The 23,059-nt window shown below is 51.5% G+C and overlaps 1 protein-coding gene across 15 annotated transcripts in view; it reads right to left on the reverse strand.

The window, feature by feature from the left end:
• MAD1L1 (mitotic arrest deficient 1 like 1) overlaps positions 1–23,059 on the reverse strand; it is a 413,243-nt gene that overhangs the window by 136,871 nt on the left and 253,313 nt on the right. For all 15 annotated transcript variants that reach the window (XM_063667207.1, XM_063667208.1, XM_054494509.2 and 12 more), the window contains one exon: positions 2,530–2,620. In XM_063667207.1, the coding sequence (XP_063523277.1) occupies positions 2,530–2,620 (91 nt within the window). The remainder of the gene's footprint in view (positions 1–2,529; positions 2,621–23,059) is intronic.

Consider the following 23,059-nt stretch of genomic DNA (forward strand, 5'->3'; position numbering starts at 1 on the left):
TCTTTCCTCGCCAACCAGCTGTGAACTAATTACAAAAAGTTCTAACTAGTCAAGCCCCTCTCCAAGCATATGTTCCCAATTAAGTCAGACTGCAGCTGATTTTAATCAATCTTCCTTGAAGCGGCCCAACTTGAAGGCTTCTCCAGAGAGAGTGGGAGCAGGGAGAGGAGAAGGCACAGCACAGTGGGTGCAGGGGCAGTAGCCGGCTCCTGGGGCCTTGCTCTGTCACCCAGGCTGGAGTGCAGTGGCGCAATCTCGGCTTACTGCAATCTCTGCCTCCTGGGTTCAAGCGATTCTCCTGCCTCAGCCTCCTGAGTAGCTGGGACTACAGGTGCCCACCACCATGCCCAGCTAATTTTTTTATTTTTAGTAGAGGCAGGGTTTCACCATGTTGGCCAAGCTGGCCTTGAACTCCTGACCTCAGGCGATCCACCCGCCTCAGCCTCCCAAAGTAGTGGGATTATAGGCGTGAGCCACCATGCCCGGCCAAAAGAGAGATCTTCAATGGTCTTGCAAGATCAGGTGTCTGGTGGGCAGGCACACCCAGCATAGTCACAACAAGCCATTTATCCCCTAGTGCGCAGGCCCCTCCCCCGGTTCCTCACAGGCTGAGTACTCTGGGGTCACAGTCTTCCTGGACATCGCCTATTGGTTGTTGGGCAGGGGCTATAGGTGTTTTTTTAGGGTTGTCTTATTGCATTTTATTGCAGCCCACAATGCATTGCAATCCTAGTCAGCTCAGGGGCTCTTCAGGTATTTGACTTATGATCTAAGTAGCTGAGCAGGCTGATAAGAACAGACAAAAGGAACTATTTTGCCGACTAGTAAAACTTTCATCTTAGACTAAACTTCTTTGGTTTGGATGAGGGCAAGTAAGGTGGGTGGGGGGCGGCGGGGAGGGGGAGGCCGACAAGCAGGCATGGGTGATCCAAGCAGGAGCCTAGTACATCCTGTTTCTTCTGTAGTTTGCTGACCTAAGCCGGTTCAAGGCACTTTATCTTGGAAATGGACCCCTATTTACATTATTTCCTTCAATCGCACAGCCCTGGGCATCCAGAGCCAGAGGCAGCCTAAGCCACCACAGGGCCTGTGAGGCCTCACCTTCCCCAGGGCCACCCTGGACATCCCCCCGCTAAGGGTGAAATCGCAGGGGGTGTCAGAGGTAGCGGCAGCTGGAGGGCTGTCTGGGTTTCCAACACTCCACAGGCCGAACCCCAGTGGCCTCCCCGCCTCACTGCTCTGCACTTGCTTCTCCCACGCTATCCGGGCAGTCGTCCCTGTGGCCCTGACCCAGGGAGGAACAGCTCCTGAATCCTGGGCTAGGCTTGAGGTCACCAATCACGGCATAAACATCTGCTTCCCCAGGACCTCCAGGCCCAGCCCTGTCCTCTCCCCAAATGGCCACACTGGCCACACTGCAGCACCACGCCTCAGCTCTGAGCAGCTTCAGGGCATGCCTAGGGGCAGAGCCCCCACCCCTCCAAGGCCCTGGCAGAGCTCAGGGGAGGGTCACAGGTGACACTGCCAGCCCCACTCCTCATGCCAACCCCGTGGTACGTGACAGCCCTTGGCATCTCCCACAGAGGAGTGCTCCACTAGTGAGCTCCTGAGCACACGCCGTCTGCACAGGACGGGGATGGTGGCCAGGCCCCATCAGGTGTTCACCAGGTGCTGGCACGGCACTCACCCACACCTTTCATCTCATTCACGCCTCAACAAGCTCCAAGGGCCGGCCACTGAGGATGCCTTGGGGAAAGGGCTGGAAGCCAGAGCAGGGAAGCTGTAAGTGGCGCCTGCGGGGATGCCTGGCCCCCAGTCAACAAGCAACATGGGTCCCAAGGAGCAGGGTTCAGGCTCTGCTCAGCCCAACACCCAGAAAGACGTTCAGCAGCTCTGACATGGAGCCTCTGGTGGGCGGGCAGCAGCCCTGTGACCGCTCCCTGTACGCCACGGCCCAATTAAAACAAGATGACACGTCCTAGGCTGAGGACAGGCCAGCGCGGCTCGGAGCCGCCCGTCACCACAGATGTCACTCCTCCCATCGCCAGGAACTGGTCATAAAAAATAGATTTGATCTGCCTCTAATAGGTGCCAAGATAAAATCAACGGCCTGTCCAAAAACCCGGTAACCTGGAACCTGAGGGCTTCCTGCTGTGCAGCAACTCAGACAGGAGGATGGAAACCAAAGAGAAAGTACAAGTAAAAGAACACAAACAGCAGTGCAGCCCCGCCACGGCAGATCCCGGGTGGGCATAGGGCAAACCTGCCCAGAGCCCACTCCACCGACACCAGGCGTGTGGGTGGCACAGGGCGCAGAGGACCCCAGAGGCAGCCAGTACAGGCCTGTCAGTGGCACGGCCTCCACGCCAGGCAAGGGGGTGCACGTGGGAGGGAGGAGAGCCCAGAGAGTTCAGACAGACGAGCCAGAAAACAGGTGTTCTGTGGCAGCAGGAACCACGGTCGTTCACGATGCCCAGAGAAATGAGAGGCCCCAGACGGTGCCTCACCCAGAGACTGCCCCGCCCTCACCTGCAGCGTGCGCCGCTCCAGCTGCGCCTCCAGCATCCTCTTTTCCTCCTCCAGCCGACTCCGCTCGCCCTCCAGCTCCTCGACCTTCAACCTGCAAGGAGAGCAAGACGGTGACCACGTGTCCATGGCCAACCATGCTGGGGAAGTCCCACCCTCTGGGTGATAAGGAGGTGAAAGGTTAGGAGATCCAGCTATACAGCTTTATTTCTAAATACATGTCTGTGAAGCTCTCAGAGTCCAGCAATAACATCAAGAGAAAATTGGAAAATGACACAAGTACAGGATGGGGGAGTCCGTGGCAGCCCCTGCTCAGCTGGAGGAGCCTGTGCGGAGAAAGTCTCTGTCGACCACACCTTGGCTGGAAGCACAGAGGGAACCAGCCCAAGGCAGGACGCCTGGGAGTCAGTGTGTCCGTGTCCGTCAGCCACTCCCAGAGGGTGATGTGACGGCGGAGTGCAGGGGACACTGAGGGACAGGAAAGCGACCTCAGGACATCTTCAGAAATGAGGAAAAGACAAGAAAGCACTTCTACTGCGGGGTGTGGAAGGAGCTGATGACAGGGGACCACAGAGGCACAATTCAGATGAGAAACAAAAGCACGCTTTGGGGCGACCCACGGTGGGTTCCCTTCTCCACAGTGGGAATAGAATGCAAAACAAACCTCCATGGCCGCAACCGAAATGGGGCCAGTTTTAGTTCACTGTAAGAAGCTGTCTAGTTTTGTCTTCATTTCTAGATCTAATATTCTGAATGGAAAACATATTCATGTGGTTTAAAAATCAAAAAAGTCTGTCAAGGCCCGTAGTGATGGAAATATTACTTGACACCACACAGGGACAGGAGTGGGGACAGCTATTCCAGCTTGAGAACTGCTCCAGGGCGTCCCAGCACACACCACAAAAGCAAGACCCAAGGAAACCCAACTCTTGCCAAGAAACCTAACTGCATCTCTGAAAAAAGATCAAGAAGATTGATACGAATGCAAAAATGTCTAGAACACAACAAGCTAAAATTCACAACTGCCATCCAGTCAAAGATTACCAGACATTTAAAGCAGCAAGAAGACATGGCCTATAATGAAGAGATTAACCAATCAACGAATACCTACCAAGACACAGTGTTGCACAGACAGCAACACTGGCAAACAGGGACATTTAGACAGTTGTTAAAACTATTGGAAAAATGCAACAGTTCAGACTTGGAAGAGACACGCATAGAAGTGGAAACTACATCTCAGATAAACATGCTGGATGGGATTAATGACAGATTAGAATCCATAAGAGAAAAGTTTAATGTCCTCGAGGGCACAGCAATAGAAACTTTCAAAAACAAAACACAGAGGCCGGGCACGGTGGCTCACGCCTGTAATCCCAGTACTTTGGGAGGCCAAGGCAGCTGGATCGCTTGAGGCCAGGAGTTCAAAACCAGCCTGGCCAACATGGGGCAACCCCTTCTCTATTAAAAATAAAAAAATTAGCCGGGTGTGGTGGTACACCCCTGTAGTCCCAGCTCCTCAGGAGGCTGAGGCATAAGAATCGCTTGAACCCGGGGGGTGGAGGCTGCAGTGAGCCAAGATCACCCCAGTGCACTCCAGCCTGGCTGACAGAGCAAGGCCCAGTCTCAAAAATAAATAAATAAGCAAACAAACACAGAGAGGAAAAGATTCCTGAAAAATGAAAAGAGAATCACTGAGCTGTGGGACAGCTTCATGAGGCCTAAAATACATGAAAGAGAATCCTCAAAGGAAAGAAGGCAGAGGAAGCAACGGGACAAATACTGTAAGAAAGTTCCACATTCAATGGAAAGGATAAAGCCACAGATGTAGGAAGTTCAACAGACACAAGGCAGTGCAAGGAACACAGGCCCAGGAAACAAGACGCTGGCAGCCCCAGAGCACATCAGGACGAGCCTGCTCAGGACCACGGCACGGAAAACCACCTTAAAGGCAGAGGTGGTACCTACGGAGGCACAAGGCGGGGTTCTCATGAGAAACAGCGCAACGGAGAAAAGAGGAAGGAGAAATTTCTGAAATAACGAAATAAATAGAAACCACCACCTTAAGAACGGTGAAACCATCTCCAAAAACAAAAGCAAATAAAGATGCCTTCAGATCAGACACGAAAGCTGAAAGAATTCATTATCAGCTGACCTGCTCTACAGAAATGTCAGGTAAGGCCTGCCGGTGAAGGAGGACGAGGGCGGGCGGGGCAAATAAACCCGGATCTGTACAGAGAACCAGGAGGGCTGGAATAGCAGCTGCATTTAGGGAGATCTTTCTTATATTCATGTCTTTTTAAAAAATTTAAATTATTAACTTTTTAAAGTGATTAATGGATTAAACAAAACTAATGAAAATATACTGGGGATTTAATATATAGAATAAATAAAATGTATGACAACAGTATAAAGTCTGGAGGAGAAAAACAAACACCGTGGCTGTAAGGTGATTATACTGTAATGTATGTGAGAAGACGTAACATCACTTGAAGCTGCGATAAGTTAAAGACGTATACTATACACCCTACAGCAAGCCCTAAAATAACAAAGACTTATAGCTAAGATGCCAAAAAAGGAAATAAAACAAAATCAGAAAAATACCAAAGTGGATTGAAAAAAAGGTAAAAAGAAAAAAAAACAGGAAAACAGGAATGAAGAAGAGACAGACAAGTAGAAAACAGTAAAATGACAAGATCAAAACTAATCATATCATAATCAAATTAGATGTAAGTAGCCTAACCACCACAATTAAAAGGCAGACACTCAAACTGGATTAAAAAGCAACACCCAATTAGACACCGCCGACAATAATGCACTTTAAATACGAAGATGCAAAAAGACATAACATGCCATCACTAAGAAAACCAGCAAGAGAAAGCCAGAGATGCTACTAATACCGGAAATAGTAAATTTCAGAGCACATACTGTTACCAAGAAGGTAACTTAGAATAATAAAGAGATCCATTAATCAAAGGAAAATAATAATCCTAAACATGTGTGTACTAATAAAAGAGCTGCAAAACAAATGAAGCAAAACCAGCCAGAAATGCAGGGAGAAACAGATGGGTCCACAATGACAATCGGAGACTTCAATATCTCTCTCTCAATAGCTGATAGAACAACAGGCAAAAAATCAGAAGGACAAGGACCACATGATCAGCCAACTTGACCTATTTCACCTGGATAAATGCTTCGACTCTTAAGAGCAGAAAACCCAGTCTTTTCAGGAGCACCTGAACTATGTACCAAGATGACCTCACGCTAAACCATAAAAGAAGGCTCAGTCTATTTAGGAATTTCATAATTCTATAGGACCATCATGGAATTAAACTAGAAATCAGCACCAGAAAGTCATCTGGAAAATATCACTTACAAAAGCATCCAACACCATGAAATACACAGAGATGGAACGGAACAGGCCAAGAAAAACCTGCACGTGACAAGCTCGGAGCACTGTGGAGAGAGCTCCAGGGCAACCTCCACACAGGGAGATAGACAGGCCTTGTCCACAGGCTGGGAGACTCTGGGTGTTGGGAACGCACTTCTCCCCCAAATTAATCCACAGAATCAGAGCAACCTCAGTCAAAATCCCACAGGTTTCTTTGTACAAATTGGCAAGCTGATTCTAAAATTCATATGGAGATGTAATGGACCTAGAATAGAGAAAAAAACATTGACAATGAAAAAGGAGGGGCTACACAATTTCACCAACTACATTAAAGCCGTAGTAATCACAACAGTGCAGTACTGGTCTGCAAGACAGACAGACCGATGAAACAGAACACAGTCCAGAAATAGGAGCACAAACACAACCAATTTTTGAAAAATATACGAAGGCACTTCAGTGTAGAAAGGACAAACTCTTCAACAAATGGTTCTGGAACAACTGGGTGTTCTTGGGGGAAATAAAGAATTAAAATCTTGTGCAATAAATGAAAATCCTGCTCAATCCTGAACCAAAAGTTATAAAGTTACTAAAAGAAAATACAGGAGAAAATCTTATGAATTTGGGACAGCCAAAGATTTCTTAGCTATGATACCTGATAGGGTTTGGCTGTGTCCCCACCCAAATCTCATCTTGAATTGTAGCTCCCATAATCCCCACGTGTTTCAGGAGGGAGATAACTGAATCACAGGGCGGTTTCCCCCATACTCTTCTCGTCTGTTGTGGGAGGGACGCGGTGGGAGACAATGAATCACAGGGCGGTTTCCCCCATACCGTTCTCGTGTGTTGTGGGAGGGACACGGTGGGAGATAATGAATCACAGTTTCCCCCATACCATTCTCGCGTGTTGTGGGAGGGACGTGGTGGGAGACAATGAATCACAGGGCGGTTCCCCCATACCATTCTCGTGGTAGTGAATAAGTCTCACAAGATCTGATTTTATGAGTGGTTTCCCCTTTGGCTTTGCTCTCATTCTCTCTTGTCTGCCGCCATGGGCCTTTTGCCTGGCGCCATGATTGTGAGGCCTCCCCAGCCACGTGGAACTGTGAGTCCATTCAACCTCTTTTTCTTTATAAATTACCCCGTCCGGGTATGTCTTTATCAGCAGCATGAAAATGGACTAATATCCAAAGGATCATATATAACAGAAAACATTGAAAAATTGGACTTCATCATCAAAAAACTTCTCTTCAAAATACCTGATGAAAGAATGAAAAGACAAGACACAGACTGGGAGAAAATATTTGGAAAGCAAATAATCTGATAAAGGCCTTGTATCCAGAACATATAAAGAGCTCTCCCAAACTCAACAATAAGAAAAATTATCAAATTTTAAAATGGACAAAAAAACAAGTGCTTTACCAAAGAAGATCTACAGATGACAAGTGAGCTGAATGAAAAGATGCTCAACGTCATTAGTCATTTGTGAAATAAAAAATAAAAGGCCACAGTGAGACACGACTGTCAACCTATTAGAAGGCCTAAATGAAAACTTTTTAAAAACTAGCCTGGTGTGGTGGTGCACACCTGTAGTCCCAGCTACTCAGAAGGCTGGGGTAGGAGGATCACTTGAGCCCAGGAGTCAGAGGCTGCAGGCAACTATGATCCCACCACTGCACTCCAGCCTGGGCAACAGAGCAAGACCCTGTCTCTAAAAGAAACATTTAAAAAAATAAAAGAGGGACTAAGGAAAAAGACTGTGCTGCATGCTGGTGAGGAGAAGCTGCACCTCAACCACTCTGGAAGACGGGCAACCTCGGAACACGTTACACACGTGACCGCCAGCCACTCCACACTAGGCGTTTACCTGAAAGAAAACGAAGTCGATTTCTACATGGGACTTTATTTATAATATACAGCAGTTTCAGAATAGCCAAAAACCAGAAAAACTCCAAATGTCCATCGCAAGGGAACGTATAAACTGTGGTGTCTCCATACGACAGAACACGACTCAGCAGTGAAGACGACGCAGCTGTGTGCACAGTGATTTCTCCCCAAACCAGCCATGCTGCGTGGAAGAGGCAAAAAGGAGACCACATGCTCCAGGACCAACGCCACGCCCAGAAGACTGGACAGCCGCCCACCAATCTACAGTGACGGAAAGCACATCGGCGGGTTTGGGGTGGGGAGAGGAGGCAGGGAGGAGGGATTCCTGTCAAACAAGAGCACATGTCTGGGGGTCTTGAATGTGAGTGTGGTAACGGCTCCATGGGTGTATGTGTGTGTACATGCAAATTCATCACACTGCACTTGACATCACGCAGCTTACTGCACACACCAGTTATACCTCAGGAAAGCTGTAAAAACCATACTGTAGTGAATGACCTCTGATATCTGCTTCCTGCTTGTACGGCACACCTGCAGGACATGCTTCCAGAGGCGGGGCTGCTGGCCGGGGGCAAGCGTCTCTGTCATCCCAGCAGACACCATGCGCTGCCCTCCCTGGGTGTCTGGGGCACTCCCACTCACACCAACATCCTGAGCATGGGCCTAGAAGATATTTCTGCAGCAACAACGCCTCGCTCCTCTTGAGGCAGGGAGCGCCGGCAGGGGAGACATCTGAGCACAGCCCAGTGTTACCGTCTCTCGGCAGGGTGGCCGTGCAGTGTGAGACCTAGCACACACCTCCGGCACCAGCTGATGCCTCCTGGAGAGGTTCTGGGAGCCCTGCAAGTGCTGTGGCTTTACAAACAACGCCCTCAGTCTTCACATCAATCTAGCAGGGAAGTCCTGGTGCCTGAGTAAAGGGGAGACTGAGGCTCAGAAAGCCGTCTGAGAGGCCCCTGATCACAGAGCCGGTAAGGGGCCTGGCCGAGGGCCCAGGGTGGGTGTTCCTGACCCTCACCTCCCAGGGCTTCTTAGGGGAGTGAACCTGCCCAAGGTGATGAGTGACGACATGGCGGGGACCTCCAAGGCCATCTCCGAGAAGCTGCCTTCTGCAGGGACTTCCCGACTTAGGGAGATGCTGGATGAAAAGGCCCCTTTTAAAATGATATTATGGATTCTGAAGGCTTGGGAGCAAAATGTTTTCAAGGGCTGAATTTGAACGAGCGCACGCGTGTAGCCGCAGCCATGTTAACAGAGTGACCTGCGTGACCCACCCTCGCCGCCAGGCAGCAAGCCCACATGCGTGCTCGTTTGTGCGCTGAAGGGGTGCGCTTTCTTCTGCTGTCCTCCTTTCAGACAAACTGCTACCGCACAGAGAGCAAGAAAGAGAACAAATGAATAAACAAGTTGCGGGGGATGGTGCTCAAAAGCTCAGAATTCTGGTTTGCCTTCAAATGGTTCAAAGCAATCAGTTCTGGCATAAGCTTCTTGAAATTGACTTACTGCAACTTTTTTAAACACGAGGAGCACTACATAAATTAGCTGCCAGCCTAGATCTTTCCTCAAGATGACGCCAATCAAAGCAGGTGCCTGTCTCCGAGCGTGTGCGTGGAAAGCAGCTGGAGGGTAGCCGGGATCTTGCTTATAACAAACCCATCACACACGGGGGAAACTTTTGCAAGAAAAATGATTAGTTGTTTTTGCTGAACTAAAAGATGCATAATGGGGTGGGGGGGCCTGGGTGCCGCAGGTGAGGCTCCTGGGGCCTGGAGAGGGGACAGTAGGGAGATCCGAGGCCCATCAGGCAGAGAGCATCCAGTCCAGGAAGCCTCTCACCCAGGCCAGCCTCCCACGGGTCCCAGACCCCTGCACTGCCCGCCAGCCCCTCCCCAGTGGGCCTTGACCACCACACTTCATGTTTTACTTCTCTGTCCCCTTCATCAAATGGCTGGCTCCATATTTCCAGCCCTGATCATGGTGTCTGGCTCACAGCAGGCACTGATGACCATTTCCCTTGAACAATGGGTGTGGGAACCCCACCAGAGAGGCTGGCAAGTGGGGTACGTAGGACCCCCAGCCCTGGAGATGGTCACACAAGGGTGGGTGGGGCCCAGCTTAACCCAACACTCGCTGTGTGTCCTGACACGGAGCACCTCACCCCTCCAGGCTTGTTTGTCATAAAGAGAGCACGTGACAAAGCCCCGCAGACATGGCAGTGTGACAGGGTGCCCATGCCTGCCCTTCCTCTCCCACAGACACGGCTACAAAGCCTGGACACGCGCCTGGCTCTGGAAGGCCCACTGCACTGGCGGGCAGGGGACACCGTGGCTCTTCTCTCGCATCCCCGACCTCAACCTCGTGCCACCACCCAGGCGGTGGTGAGGCTGCTGTACCAGGAGCTCAAGGCGAAGTCCTCCAGCACTCACCTGAGGGCTGGGAAAGAAAGCCACTGAGCTTCAGGAGCGTGGGACCCTCCCTGCTCGGAGTATGGACTCCCCGGCCCCCGTGGCCCCTGCCTCTGCTCTTTGCACACTACCACGGGCTCAGCCCACAGGGCTGCAGTGGCGGCAGGGAGCCTGAAGCAGGAGCCGTGCTCTCTGTCTGAAGCTGCTGTCGTTCCAGATGGGCAGGACAAACTCTAGCTGCGTTTTCCTCCCTGTCCTCCCTCCTGCAGGGCCAGGCGTGGGCTCAACCTCCATGACACCAGCAGAGTGCAATAGACGGTGCGAAGAGAGCCCCACGTCCCTGGAGGACCACAAAGGGGAGACCCAGAAATGTGAAAGGACCCGAAGATCACGGAATGGAGGGACTGAAAAGGGTGGTCCTGGGGAGTTGGGGGGCATCCCTGGGTCGGCCCATGCCTGGGTCCCATCCACACTGGCATCTGAAGCTGGCGAGAGCTGAGGGCATCCCTGGGTCGGCCCATGCCTGGGTCCCATCCACACTGGCCTCTGAAGCTGACGATAGCTAAGCTGACGATAGCTAAGCTGACAGGCACTGCCAATGTCCCAGGCCAAGGCCGGGGCACTGCCAAGGCTTCAGAACCTGAATTGGGATGGGAACCACGCCCCACAGAAGGTCGCTGAGACCTGGGCTAGAATCCACCCAGGTAGGCTCACTGCTAAACTGAAACACTCACATTCCTGACAGGACTTAAACACACAACCTCTCTCACAATGTTCAGGACATAACCCTAAATTACTGGGCACATGAAGAACCACAGAGATTTCAAGTCAGCCTGGAGAGGCAGTTCCAGCTGCCAGGGCCGAGGAGATGGGGCTGGGTTATCTGAGAAGTGCAGCAGACAGAGGCCACAGACGGCCCACACAGACAAGTGTGCACGCCCGCACAGCACATGGAAACCCAAAGGTCTCAGCAAATTCACAGAAAAGTGGACTGCTGAAAAAGTATTTAAGGAAATAAATGGCTGAAAAATCCCAAATTTGGCAAAAAAAAAAAAAAAATTCCCTAGAGATTCAAGAAGCTGAGCAAACTCCAAACAGAATAAACCCAAAGAAATCCACACCCAGACACATCCAAATGAAACTGCTGAAAACTGAAGGCAAAAAAATAGTGAAAACGGAAAAAATCTGTGTGACCTCAAAGGGAACAGTGATTCAAGCGTCTGAAAATCGCTCCCCAGGCAGGAACCGCGGTGAGGAGGAGGAACGCCGCACTCGTGGCGTGCTGGGAGGCGAGGGCCGTGGGCTGCGCTGCATGCGCAGGGCAGAGCTCCTTCAGGAACACGAGGGGAATAAAGATGGACCCACCCGAGGGAAACCGTGAGGAATCGTAGCCACCTGCTCTCCAGGACCGGCTGCCGGAAATCCTTCAGAAGGAAAGAGGACATGAAGGATACCTGGAGCGTCGACAATGGAGGAGGAACAGACGGCAGATATCTGGGCTTACAGATAATACCCGGTTCTCCTACTGCCCTCTTCAAAACACTGTATGACTGAAAACAAAACCTGTGGCATTTCCATGTAGGTGGAGGGACGGCAGAAAGGGAGAGGGCAAGAGACCTGCTGGGAGGGGCTTCCGGGTGTGACTTCAAGTGGGATGAGGCTGATTCTAAGTAGGTAGTGATAAGTACTCTAATTCCCAGAGCAAACACTCAAAACATCAGACTGAGAAATAGTCAGATGCCCACCTGCTAAATTAAAATGAAATACCAAAAACCATTCAAGTAACTCACCAGAAAGCAGGAAGCATGAAAAGGAAAAACTAAAAACCATTCAGGTAACTCACCAGAAAGCAGGAAGCATGAAAAGGAAAAACAAAAATGGAAGAGACACACAAACAAATAATAAAATGGTAGCAATGAAAAGACAGAGATTGCCACGATGGTTTAGAAACTGACCCGATGACATCACGTGTACAGAAACTCAAAGAACGGGTACAGGTAGGCTACAAGTAAAAGGACAGAAATATTTACAGCAGGCAAACACTATGGCAAAGGCAGCTGGCGGGAGGGTGTAGAAGCAGCGCCGTCCCGGGAGCCACAGGCACACCCAGACCCTGACCTGGGTTGCTCGGGACTGCGCTGCCAAGAGAAGGCTCGGGACTCCCTGGAGGAACGGCTGATTGGAAAGCTGGGGCAGAGGACACGAGGTGAGTCTGGAGCACCCTGTGGTGCCGGAGAGTGAGGAAGGGCTCAGGAAACCCAATGACTGGGCACAGTGGGGCGCGGCCGGCCGCGGGGAGATCACGCAGCAAAACAAGTCCCGGTGCATGCACCGGATCAGAACACAGAGCACGCGGCAAACATCCTTAGTCCACACTGCTGGCAATAAATGAAGAAGTGAATAAACGGGGAAGAGGAGACACCTCCCTCACAGAACTCCACATCATACATGTAGAACTCATCCCTCCAGAGGGGGAGCGTCGCCTGCGCCCTGAGGGATTCGCTTCCAAGTAAGGGACTGGAGAAAGTGCAAACAGCTTCGCGGACGAGGCACCCGGCAGAGCACGCCTCAGTCCAGCAGTCAGGTCCACCGTCCACGCCTCAGTCCAGCAGTCAGGTCCACCGTCCACGCCTCAGTCCGGCGGTCAGGTCCACACTGCTGTTGCGTGGATGTCAGGGGCTCCCTGATGGGACGTGGTGAGAAAGGACTTGCCGTCTGTGATCTTCCTTCCAAAAGCCACCATTTCAGGTTAACAATGAAACACATCACACAAGCTCGCTTCGGGGGCGCTCTAGGGACACCTAAACATACTGAGGTCAGGAGAAACGAGGAAAGACAAACTGTCACCGACCAGCGGCAGGAGAGGTGTGACGACTAAAATCAATGCGGTGCCCTGGCTGCAACACGCAGGAAAGCCTGGTGGATCCAAACAAGGGCTGGAGACAGGCCCAGAGTCACACACCGGTGACGAGCACCATGGCAGTGTGAGATGTCAACAGCGAGAGAAACTGGGTGAGAAGGTATGAGAACTCTCCGTCCAATTTCCACAACCTGCCTACTGAATCTGGTAAACGGTGTGGCAATTCCATCTTTTCAAAAAATCAACTGTTGGCCGGGTGTGGTGGCTCCCGCCTGTAATCCCAGCACTTTGGGAGGCCGAGGCAAGTGGATCACCTGAGGTCGGGAGTTTAAGAACAGCCTGGCCAACGTGATGAAACCCCATCTGTATTAAAAACACAAAAATTAGCCAGGCATGGTGGCACATGATTGTAATCCCAGCTACTCGGGAGGCCGAGGCAGGATTCACTTGAACCCGGGAGGCAGAGGCTGCAGTGAGCCAAGATGGTGCCACTGCACTCCAGCCTGGGTGACAGAGCGAAACTCCATCTCAAAAATAAAAAACAAAAATAAAAAATAAATAAATAAATAACACAAAAAACCCATAGCTTATGTCAATCTCAATGGTGAAAGGCTAAAAGCTTTTCCCCTAAATCAGGAACAAGACAAGAATGTCTGCTTTTGCTGCTTCTATTCAACATAGCCAGAGCAATTAGGCAAGAAAAAGAAATAAATTGTATCCAAATTGGAAAAGAAGAAGTAAAACTACTTCTCTCTCTTTGCAGATGCCAGGCTACAGAAAACCCTAAAGAAGCTGCAAATAACCTGTTCTAGTCAATAAACAAAATCAGCAAAGTTGCAGGATACAAAGTCAACACATAAAACATCAGTTGTATTTCCCTGTATTAGCAACGAGCAATCTGACAAGGAAATCAAGAAAACCATTCCATTCGTAACAGCATCAAAAAGAACAAATCACTCTGCAATACATTCACCCAAGGAGGCATAAGATTTGTACCCTAAAAACTGCCAAACATTGCTAAAAGAAATGGAAGAAAACCTAAATAAATGTAAAGCCACCTGTGTCAGGGAGAAGACGACTGCACGCTGTTTACCCATCAGTGGAGTCAAAAGAACCACCACAAGGGAGACTCATAGCTCCTGACCTCGAAATTTATGAGAAAGCTCCATAAGTGAAAAAGGAACTGACTTTTATACACAAACAACCTGGATGGATCTCAAGGGGGTTGTGCTGAGTGAAAGGAGCCAGTCTCCAAAGACTGCATGTTGTAGGACTCAGCTGGAAAAAGCCGAGCCGCAGGGTAGAGCGGAGATGTGCAGCTGCCGGGAGGTCCCTGTGTGGCCGGGTGAACGGAAAGGGGGACCTGGAGGATTCCTGAAGGGGTGACGTTATTTTGCACTCTGATTACAGGGTGATTAGAGTTCATAGAGCTGTATCCTGTAAGAAAAAAGTTAATTTTACTATACAATTTTACTTTTTTTTTTTTGAGACAGTCTCACTCTGTTACCCAGGCTGGAGTGCAGTGGCGCAATCTCAGCTCACTGCAACCTCCACCTCCCGGGTTCAAGTGATCCTCATGTCTCAGCCTCCCCAGTAGCTGGGATTACAGGCACGCGCCACCACACCTAGCTAAGTTTTCCATTTTTAGTAGAGACGAGGTTTCGCCATGTTGGCCAGGCTGGTCTCCAACTCTAACCTCAAGTGATCCGCCTGCCTTGGCCTCTCAAAGTGCTGAGAGAACAGGCATGAGCCACCATGCCCAGCCTACTATACAATTTTAAAAGTAAAAAATTTAAAAACCTGCTGGGCTATGTCCTATATCTTACCGTGGTGGTTGCACGCTTGTGCATACATCTGTTGAAACGTGACGGTGGCATCTGGTGGGGGAATGGTGGTACAGTTGTAGATTATTGCTGGCATTCTTTAGAACTGTAGGCATGTGGTGATAAGAAGTGCATCCACTTTTATTTACTTTAATTATTGTTTTAAAACTCTGAAGATAACGCAGCCTCTATGACCTGCTCCCTGGATAAGGGTACCACTGCCCGCCCTTGGTACTCACCGACCATGAACTCAGGTTTAAATGAATCCCTTCCATTGTGTGCAAGTTGCGCCTCAATACAGTAGATATCCTTAAACTCCTTCTCAGGCCCGCAGTTAGAATTCAGTAGTGTGGAGATGCATTAAGTGCCGAGCGGGGCCCACAGCCAACCCTTCAGTGTGCGAGTTCCACCTCAATACAGTGAATATCCTTAAACCCCGTCTCAGGCCCGCAGTTAGAACTCGATCGCGTGGAGATGCATGCAGTGCCATGCAGGGCCCACAGCGAGCCCCGCACAAACGTCAGCTGCCTCTCGCTGCAATCATGGCCACCACTGCTGCTGGGGGCTGTTGCCGTCACCACTAAGAAACACAAGGGATGGGATTTCTCAGTGCAGCCAGGCTCCTACAGGCTACAGTTGGTCTTTTCAGACACACAGAATTCTCTCCCACAGAAGTCAAAACATGGCCAACAGTTCACCTTCGTTCTTACTAGGTGAAAACGTGAAACCACTCAAGCTCCAAAAGGGGCTAATCAACTATACGTTAAGACTTATAAAAACATGGGGAAGTGTTTATGTTATAAAATATAGTGGAGAAACAGGATGCAAATGATGTGTGTTCCACTTAAATATATATATATATGTATATATATGTATATGTGTATATATGTATATGTATATATGTATATGTATATATGTATATGTATATGCATATATGTATATGTATATGCATATATATGTATATGTGTATATATATATATATAAATAGAAAAATCATCAAAGACTTCAGTTAAAGATGGTGGCTTGAACCCATGCATTTAAGTGTAATCTCTCTCAAAATCCCGGTAAAACAAGGGTAAAGGTTTTGCTTACTTTTTTTGAGGCATTTACCTGAAGATAAAGAAAATAAAAGAAGGCACAGCATCAAATAGCCTTTACAATGGAAGCTGGACAGCTTCCAGACAGATGAGTGGCAAACGACCCCAGAAAAGCTGAACCCTGCGCCAGCAATGGAACAGCCAAGAAGCTTTGACACCACAAGCTCCCCAGGTTCAGGGATGCCCACCCCAGCAACGACTTCCGGAAGCAGGGAGGAGGGAGCGCTGGAACTGCAGGGCCTGCTGGAGACCTTTAAAACAGAATGAAGACCTCATCACAGATTCACAGCAATTTGTGGGAAACGTACAAGGAGGTCCATGTCCTCTTTACCCAATCTCCCTCAATGGTAACAACTTAAACAGCAATATCAAAAACGGGGAAACTAACATGGGTACAATCTAGAGACTGCTCACCTGCCGCCTGCTCACAGGCACTTCCCTCCACGTCTGCTCCCATGTGATCTGTCATACGTGTGGATGTGTGCGCCCACAACCGCCATCTAGACACAGTCCTGTCCCGACACCGGAAGGCTCGCCCCGCTGTCCTTTTGTACACACATGCACCCCCGCACCTAAACCCTGGCAATCTCTTCAATTTTCTGTGTCAAATCGATCTTAATTATTAACTGTTTGGTAGATTTCTCTAGGGAAACCATTTGGGCCTAGGGATACCCTTCACATCTTTAAGACTTCAATTTTTTTTTAATAGTTTACAAGACTATTCGGATAACCTATTTCATCTTGGTCGAATCTGGTGGCTTGTGGGTTCTGAGGAGTGAGTCCGCTGCTTCAAGTTGTTTGTTGGGTAACACCCTCTGCTTAATGGCTACAGGGCCCGTAGTGATGGCCCCTATTTCACTGCCGATATTGATGATTTTGGTGGTGTCTTTTTATTTTTGTCAAATTTGCTAGAGATTTGTCAATTTTATTGAATTTTTTTTCCAAAAAAGCCCCAGCTTATTGTTTTAATAATTTTCTCTATTTTTTTTTCAATTTCATTGCTTTTTGCTCATTGTTATTTCCTTCATCCATGCTTGTTCTGGGCTATTCCACTCTCCTTTCTCCAGGTTATTGAGATAGCAACATAAATTAGAGACCATTCCTCTTTCCCAACATGAACACTGAGCATGACGTACTTCCTTCTCAGCACCGGTCTAGCTGGACCCCACTTACTTAGATGTGTATATTTCCATTATTGCCCAGTGTACTTATTTGTACCGGGAGACCTCCTCCCCGACACGGGCAATGCAGACATGTGTTGCTAATTTCCTAATGCTTAGAGACTTTCCTGTTGTTCTCCTGTTACTGACATCTACTTTGGGTTCATTACACTCAGAGCACACAGTCTGAGTGAATTCGATTCTTTCGAATTTACTGGGGTCTCTTTGATGACCCGTGATGTGATCTGTTGTGACTGTCCCAGGTGAATGCAGAGGCAAGAGTCCTCTGCTCTCGGACAGGGCATTCCACAGACACTGATTAGGTCCTGCAGGTTGATGGCGACACTCAGTTCCATCAGTCGTGGAGGGTGAGGTGTGAGTTCTCAACTGTAAATGTAGATCTGCCCGATTCTCTGTTCATCCCAGACACTTCTGAGTCCTGGGTTTTGTAACTGTTATTTGGCTTGTGTATATCTAGGAGTGCCAGAGCTGGGGGCAGAGTGGGAGTTCTGCCACCGCACAGACCTGGTGGACACCATCCTGGCACACGCGGAGTGCAGACGTGCACCTGCTCACAAGGGCGGCGGACAGGCAGGTGTGAACTGGGCCCCTAGAATGGGGATGCGTACCCCACTCATGAGGGCCATGGACGGGTCAGTGCGAGCTCAGCCCCTAGTGGGGATGCGTACCTGCTCACGAGGGCCGCAGACAGGTGGGTACGAGCTCAGCCCCTAGAGCGGGAATGTGTACCCCGCGCACGAGGACCACGGACAGGGGGGTGCGAGCTGGGCCCCTGCCTGTCTTGCCAACACCACGGACAGGAGGCATGAAGGGCAGCGGCAGCCTCCCTCCTGCAGGGTGTGGGGAAGGCCCTGCTGAGCCTCTGACATGGGGTCCTGGGGGTGGTAGACCCCCCTCCGCATCCTGCTCTGCCTCGGTGTTGGGTGAGGTGGAGAATCCGATCCCTGCTGGGCACGGCGACACTATTGGACCAGAGAGCCAGAGCTGGGCCTGCCTCTGCCGAATGGCACCAGGGTCCCTGCCATCAGCCCTGCTGACCCTGCCCAGCACAGACACAGGAGCAGTGCCAGCTGCTGAAGGCTGGGGCAGGAGACATGCTCCCCGAGGGGCCACGCTGATGCTGCTGGGCGGGGACAGGGCACTCTGCTGCCTTCTGCTTCTGGGAGTGAAGGGCAGGAGCCTGCATGTCACTCTGCACATCCTGCGTAAGATCTCCAGGCTGAGACAGGCCCTTAGGTAAGGCACAGACAGGGTGCCCCACCGCAAGAGGAGTCCTGCATTGGCGACACGCTTCCCTGCTCAGCCCCAAGGAGCTGGCAGCACAGGCCCCCCCCCGCCAGAGTCACCCAGGCTGAGAGGAAAGATCAGAGGCCCTTCCCAAGGGCTCCCCAGTGGAAGACCCAGCCGGATTCCGCAGAGAAGCACAGGGCAAACCCACCCTGGCACGGGCAGCTGGGACCATCAAACGCTTAAGGAAATCATCCAGAAAGAAAAGAGTAAGGTCCAACACTGGCAGAAAAACAGCAACTTAGAGCAACAGAGAACAGGGTTCACTAGGAGAAGAAAACTCCAAAAAGCACTATTATTAACATCAAAGACACAGTGACCCCACTGCACTCATGAACACTGACAGGATGTTTTATACATAAAAGAATCCTCAGAGAACAGAAGCAGACTCTCAGGAAACGAAGAGTATGGCAACAAATAAAATAAGAACAGGTTAACAAAGCTGAGAAAATACAGAAGGTAGGACAAAAATAAGGAAAGTAGGATCAAAAAGATTTAAAAGAGAGAAAACTATTCGAAAATCCAACATCCAAGTAACAGTTTCAGAAAGAAGACACAGAAAACAGAGGAGAGGAAATGATCAGTGAACAGAGCCAAGAAAGCTCTCGAGAGTGGAAGGGCGTGAAACGCCAGAAGGAAAGGCCCGTAGTGCCCTGCGCAGTGCACAGAGCAGGCCCCGGCCAGAGTGTGTGGGTAACCTGAGGATGCTGGGGACCAGGGGAGGCAGGCAGGCTTTCGGAGAGGAAGAAGCAGGTCTGGGGCATGGGACCCAGGCAGGCAGGGCCCTGAGGACCCAAGCTGCAGGCCGGACCTGGGGAGCGCACCTGCCTTCACTGGCTGTGGTCACCGGCCCCACCTGCAGAGCCCAGGTGCAGGGGCTGCTATCACTACCGGCAGCCAGGCAGTGGGCTGGGGGCAGCTCTGGTGGTCACGGGCCTGCTGACAGTGCTGCCCAGCCAGGTGGAGGCAGCTCACCAGCCTTCACCCTGTTGACCTGGCTGCCTCAGCCTGCTCCTGAAGCTGCTCAGGGAGAATGAGGCCACAAAGGCTCCCCAAGTCCTGCCCTGGGCTCCTGATCCCCAGATGGGCTGGGCAATCCATCACCGGGCCCCCTTGGGGCCACGCCCTCCCACCTGGGACCATAGCATCTGAGGGTGACCTCTTTCCGGCCGAAGCTGTCCTTCCAATGGGACCAATCACTTGTATTCCAGACCCGGCCCAGCCAGCAGGTTCTCCACGGTGGGCGGCAGGAGCGGCTGCAGAACAGGACAGAACCAGGGAAAACCAGTTCCACTTTCCCAGGCTGAACGCTCCCTGCGGCCTGGGCATGGTGAGCTCAAAGATCAACCCACTGCCCTGGAAGCTTGGCAGGCAGGGACTGTCTTTCCAGTTACCTCTATGTGGTTTCATGAGGGGACTTAGAGCAGCTGTGTTTAATGTAGATTTGTTGGATGAAAGATGATCATTTCTACAAAAGAACCCTCTGGAAAGGACATGGCCTGGGCGCTAGCTCCCCGGGGTGTGAGTGGAGATCAGAGTGTCCTGAGGAGTGGGGGCCTCGGGTGAGTGGGGTCACGGGTCACCTCTCGTCCCCTGAGGCAGGCCGGCGTCTCCAGGGCCCCCAGCACCTCCCAGGACCCAGAAGGCATCCCACGGCCCGGAAGCGAGGGTCCGAGTGTGACTAGCAGGCGCTGGCACAGATAGGCGAGCCTCTGGAATTAGCGAGCGTCTAACCAGTTGCTAAATCCACAGGCAACATTTAGAATTTGCTAGAGCTGCTATTTGACAGCAGGGAGGAAGAGCTCAGATTTGTTCCGGGTGAAAGGGCTCCTCAGCTGCTGCCTCTTAAAAATCCCCACCGACGCTCTCTCTAGCTTCAGTGTTGAAAAACGATGCTATGTGATACATGTCATTCACATACAACAAATAGATGGATGTGAAAATGTGAGTGTGCATCTGGGCAAGAGCAGGCACACATATGTCTGGCTGTGCATGTGTGTGTGAGGACCATCCCTGGTCCTCCTGTGTCCGAGATTGGTGGGTTCTTGGTCTCACTGACTTCAAGAATGAAGCCGTGGACCCTCACGGTGAATGTTACAGTTCTTAAAGATGGTGTGTCTGGAGTTTGTTCCTTCCAATGTTTGGACATGTTCAGAGTTTATTCCTTCTGGTGGGTTCCTGGTCTTGCTGGCTTCAGGAGTGAAGCTGCAGACCTTCATGGTGAGTGTTACAGCTCTTAAGGCGGCACGTCCGGAGTTGTTCATTCCTCCCGGTGGGTTCGTGGTCTCGCCGGCCTCAGGAGTGAAGCTGCAGACCTTCGTGATGAGTGTTACATCTCATAAAAGCAGTGCGCACCCAAAGAGTGAGCAGCAGCAAGATTTAGCAAGATTTATTGTGAAGAGTGAAAGAACAAAGCTTCCACACTGTGGAATGGGACCCCAGCGGGTTGCCACTGCTAGCTCGGGCAGCCTGCTTTTATTCCCTTATCTGGCTCCACCCACTCCTGCTGATTGGCCCATTTTACAGACAGCTGATTGGTCTGTTTTGACAGGGTGCTGACTGGTGCGTTTATAAACCTTTAGCTAGACACAGAGTGCTGATTGGTGCATTTACAAACCTTGAGGTAGACACAGAGTACTGACTGGTGCGTTTACAAACCTTGAGCTAGACACAGGGTGCTGACTGGTGTATTTACAATCCTTTAGCTAGATAGACATAAAAGTTCTCCAAGTCCCCACCAGGTTACCTAGACACAGAGCACTGATTGGTGCGTTTACAAACCTTTAGCTAGACGCAGATTGCTGATTGGTGCATTTACAATCCTCTATATAGACATAAAATTTCTCCAAGTCCCCACCCGACTCAGGAGCCCAGCTGGCTTCCACTAGTGGATCCCACAACGGGCTGCGGCAGAGCTGCCTGCCAGTCCCGCGCCACGTGCCTGCACTCCTCAGCCATTGGGTAGGCAATGGGACCAGGTGCCGTGGAGCAGGGGGCCGCACCCGTCGGGGAGGCTGGGCCGCGTGGGAGCCCATGGCAGGGGGCGGGTGTGGGCTCAGGCATGGCGGGATGCAGGTCCCAAGCCCTGCCCTGTGGGGAGGCGGCTGAGGCCCAGTGAGAATTTGAGTGCAGCACAGACGGGCCAGCAGTGCTAGGGGACCCAGTGCACCCTCTGCAGCTGCTGGCCCAGGTGCTAAGCCCCTCACTGCCCGGGGCCAGCAAGGCCGGCCGGCTGCTCGGAGTGTGGGGCCCGCCAAGCCCATGCCCAGCCAGAACTCGCGCTGGCCTGTGAGCGCCATGCGCAGCCCCATTTCCTGCCCACGCCTCTCCCTCCACACCTCCCCGCAAGCAGAGGGAGCCGGCTCCGGCCTCGGCCAGCCCAGAGAGGGGCTCCCACAGTGCAGCGGCAGGCTGAAGGGCTCCAAACAAAATGGTGGGGACGAGACGCTTTGACCTTGATGTAAAAGATGTCAATGATAAAGGCCTTTTCTTAAATTGTAAAAATGAATAAACCCCAAGCATGCCAGCCCACACAAATCTGACACACGCCTGGCCATGCTCCCATCAACTGCAGAACGAGAGGTTCTAGGTGCCAAAAGGCCCAGCAGAAAGCAGAGCGCCGTCTCAGAGAGCGGGGAGCTGTGCAGCATGATGTGGGCTCCTGCGTGGGCAGCCACAGGCCGGGACACGCTGACCTTCCTGAAACCTCCACGGATGCTGGAAGCCACAGCCGCAACTCCCCAGATTTAAGCACCTACCCCCCCACCTCCCACGTGGCTCCTGGGGACTAGAGGACAACGTGGAGACCACCCTGCCTCGCGTGGCATTCGGGACCTTGCAGGGTCAGGCACCAGCCACACCAGCCCAGCCCTTCCCGACGCGCTGCTATGCACAGCCTCTCCCCCTGTGCCCGCGTGCCTCCAAAGGCCCTTCTCCATGATGACAAGGCGTGGCCTCTGCTGCTGGTCCCAGCTCCCCCTCTCACAGCAGACACACATCGAAGCCTGTCTGGCACGTCATCCAGCCTTGGCCTTAGCGAGCTCCTGACCTGCCTAGGCTGCCTTTCTGGGCCATTCCTTCTGTCTTGCTACACACTACCCCCTCTCTGAGGCCCCCAGGCCCGCTGCTCTGTGTGGCAAGGGTCTTTCTCCCCAGGCGGGGCTGCTCCTGCAAGTCAGGGTGTGTGTGGGAGGCATGTTTTGTTCATCTCTGCAAAGGAAAAGCCAACTCCAGCTTCGGAGGGGCTCCCAGCACCGATGCTTGGCGAGCAGGTGGTGGGGACGGCCCCTCTGCCACTCTCCTCCCCCTGCCCCAGGCCCAGCAGCAAGTGCTTTCTCCAGCCACATGCTTCCACTTTAAAGCCTCTAGTGCCTCCCATCGCTGCTAGGAAAGAGACTGCATGCTCACCATGGCACCCGCCCGGTCTCCAGCTTTCCCCACCCCACACCCACGCTCACACACAGCCCCCGACCCCCATCAACCCAAAGACCGCATGCAGAAGCACTTCCGGGGGGTGACACCCACTGTCAAAGGACCACGTGCACCTCACAGCTGTAACGACAGAGCCTCTAGGTGAAGAATGGCCCCCAGGTCCCTGAGACACGGAGA

Source organism: Pongo pygmaeus, chromosome 6 (assembly GCF_028885625.2).
Source record: "Pongo pygmaeus isolate AG05252 chromosome 6, NHGRI_mPonPyg2-v2.0_pri, whole genome shotgun sequence".
NCBI lineage: Eukaryota > Metazoa > Chordata > Mammalia > Primates > Hominidae > Pongo > Pongo pygmaeus.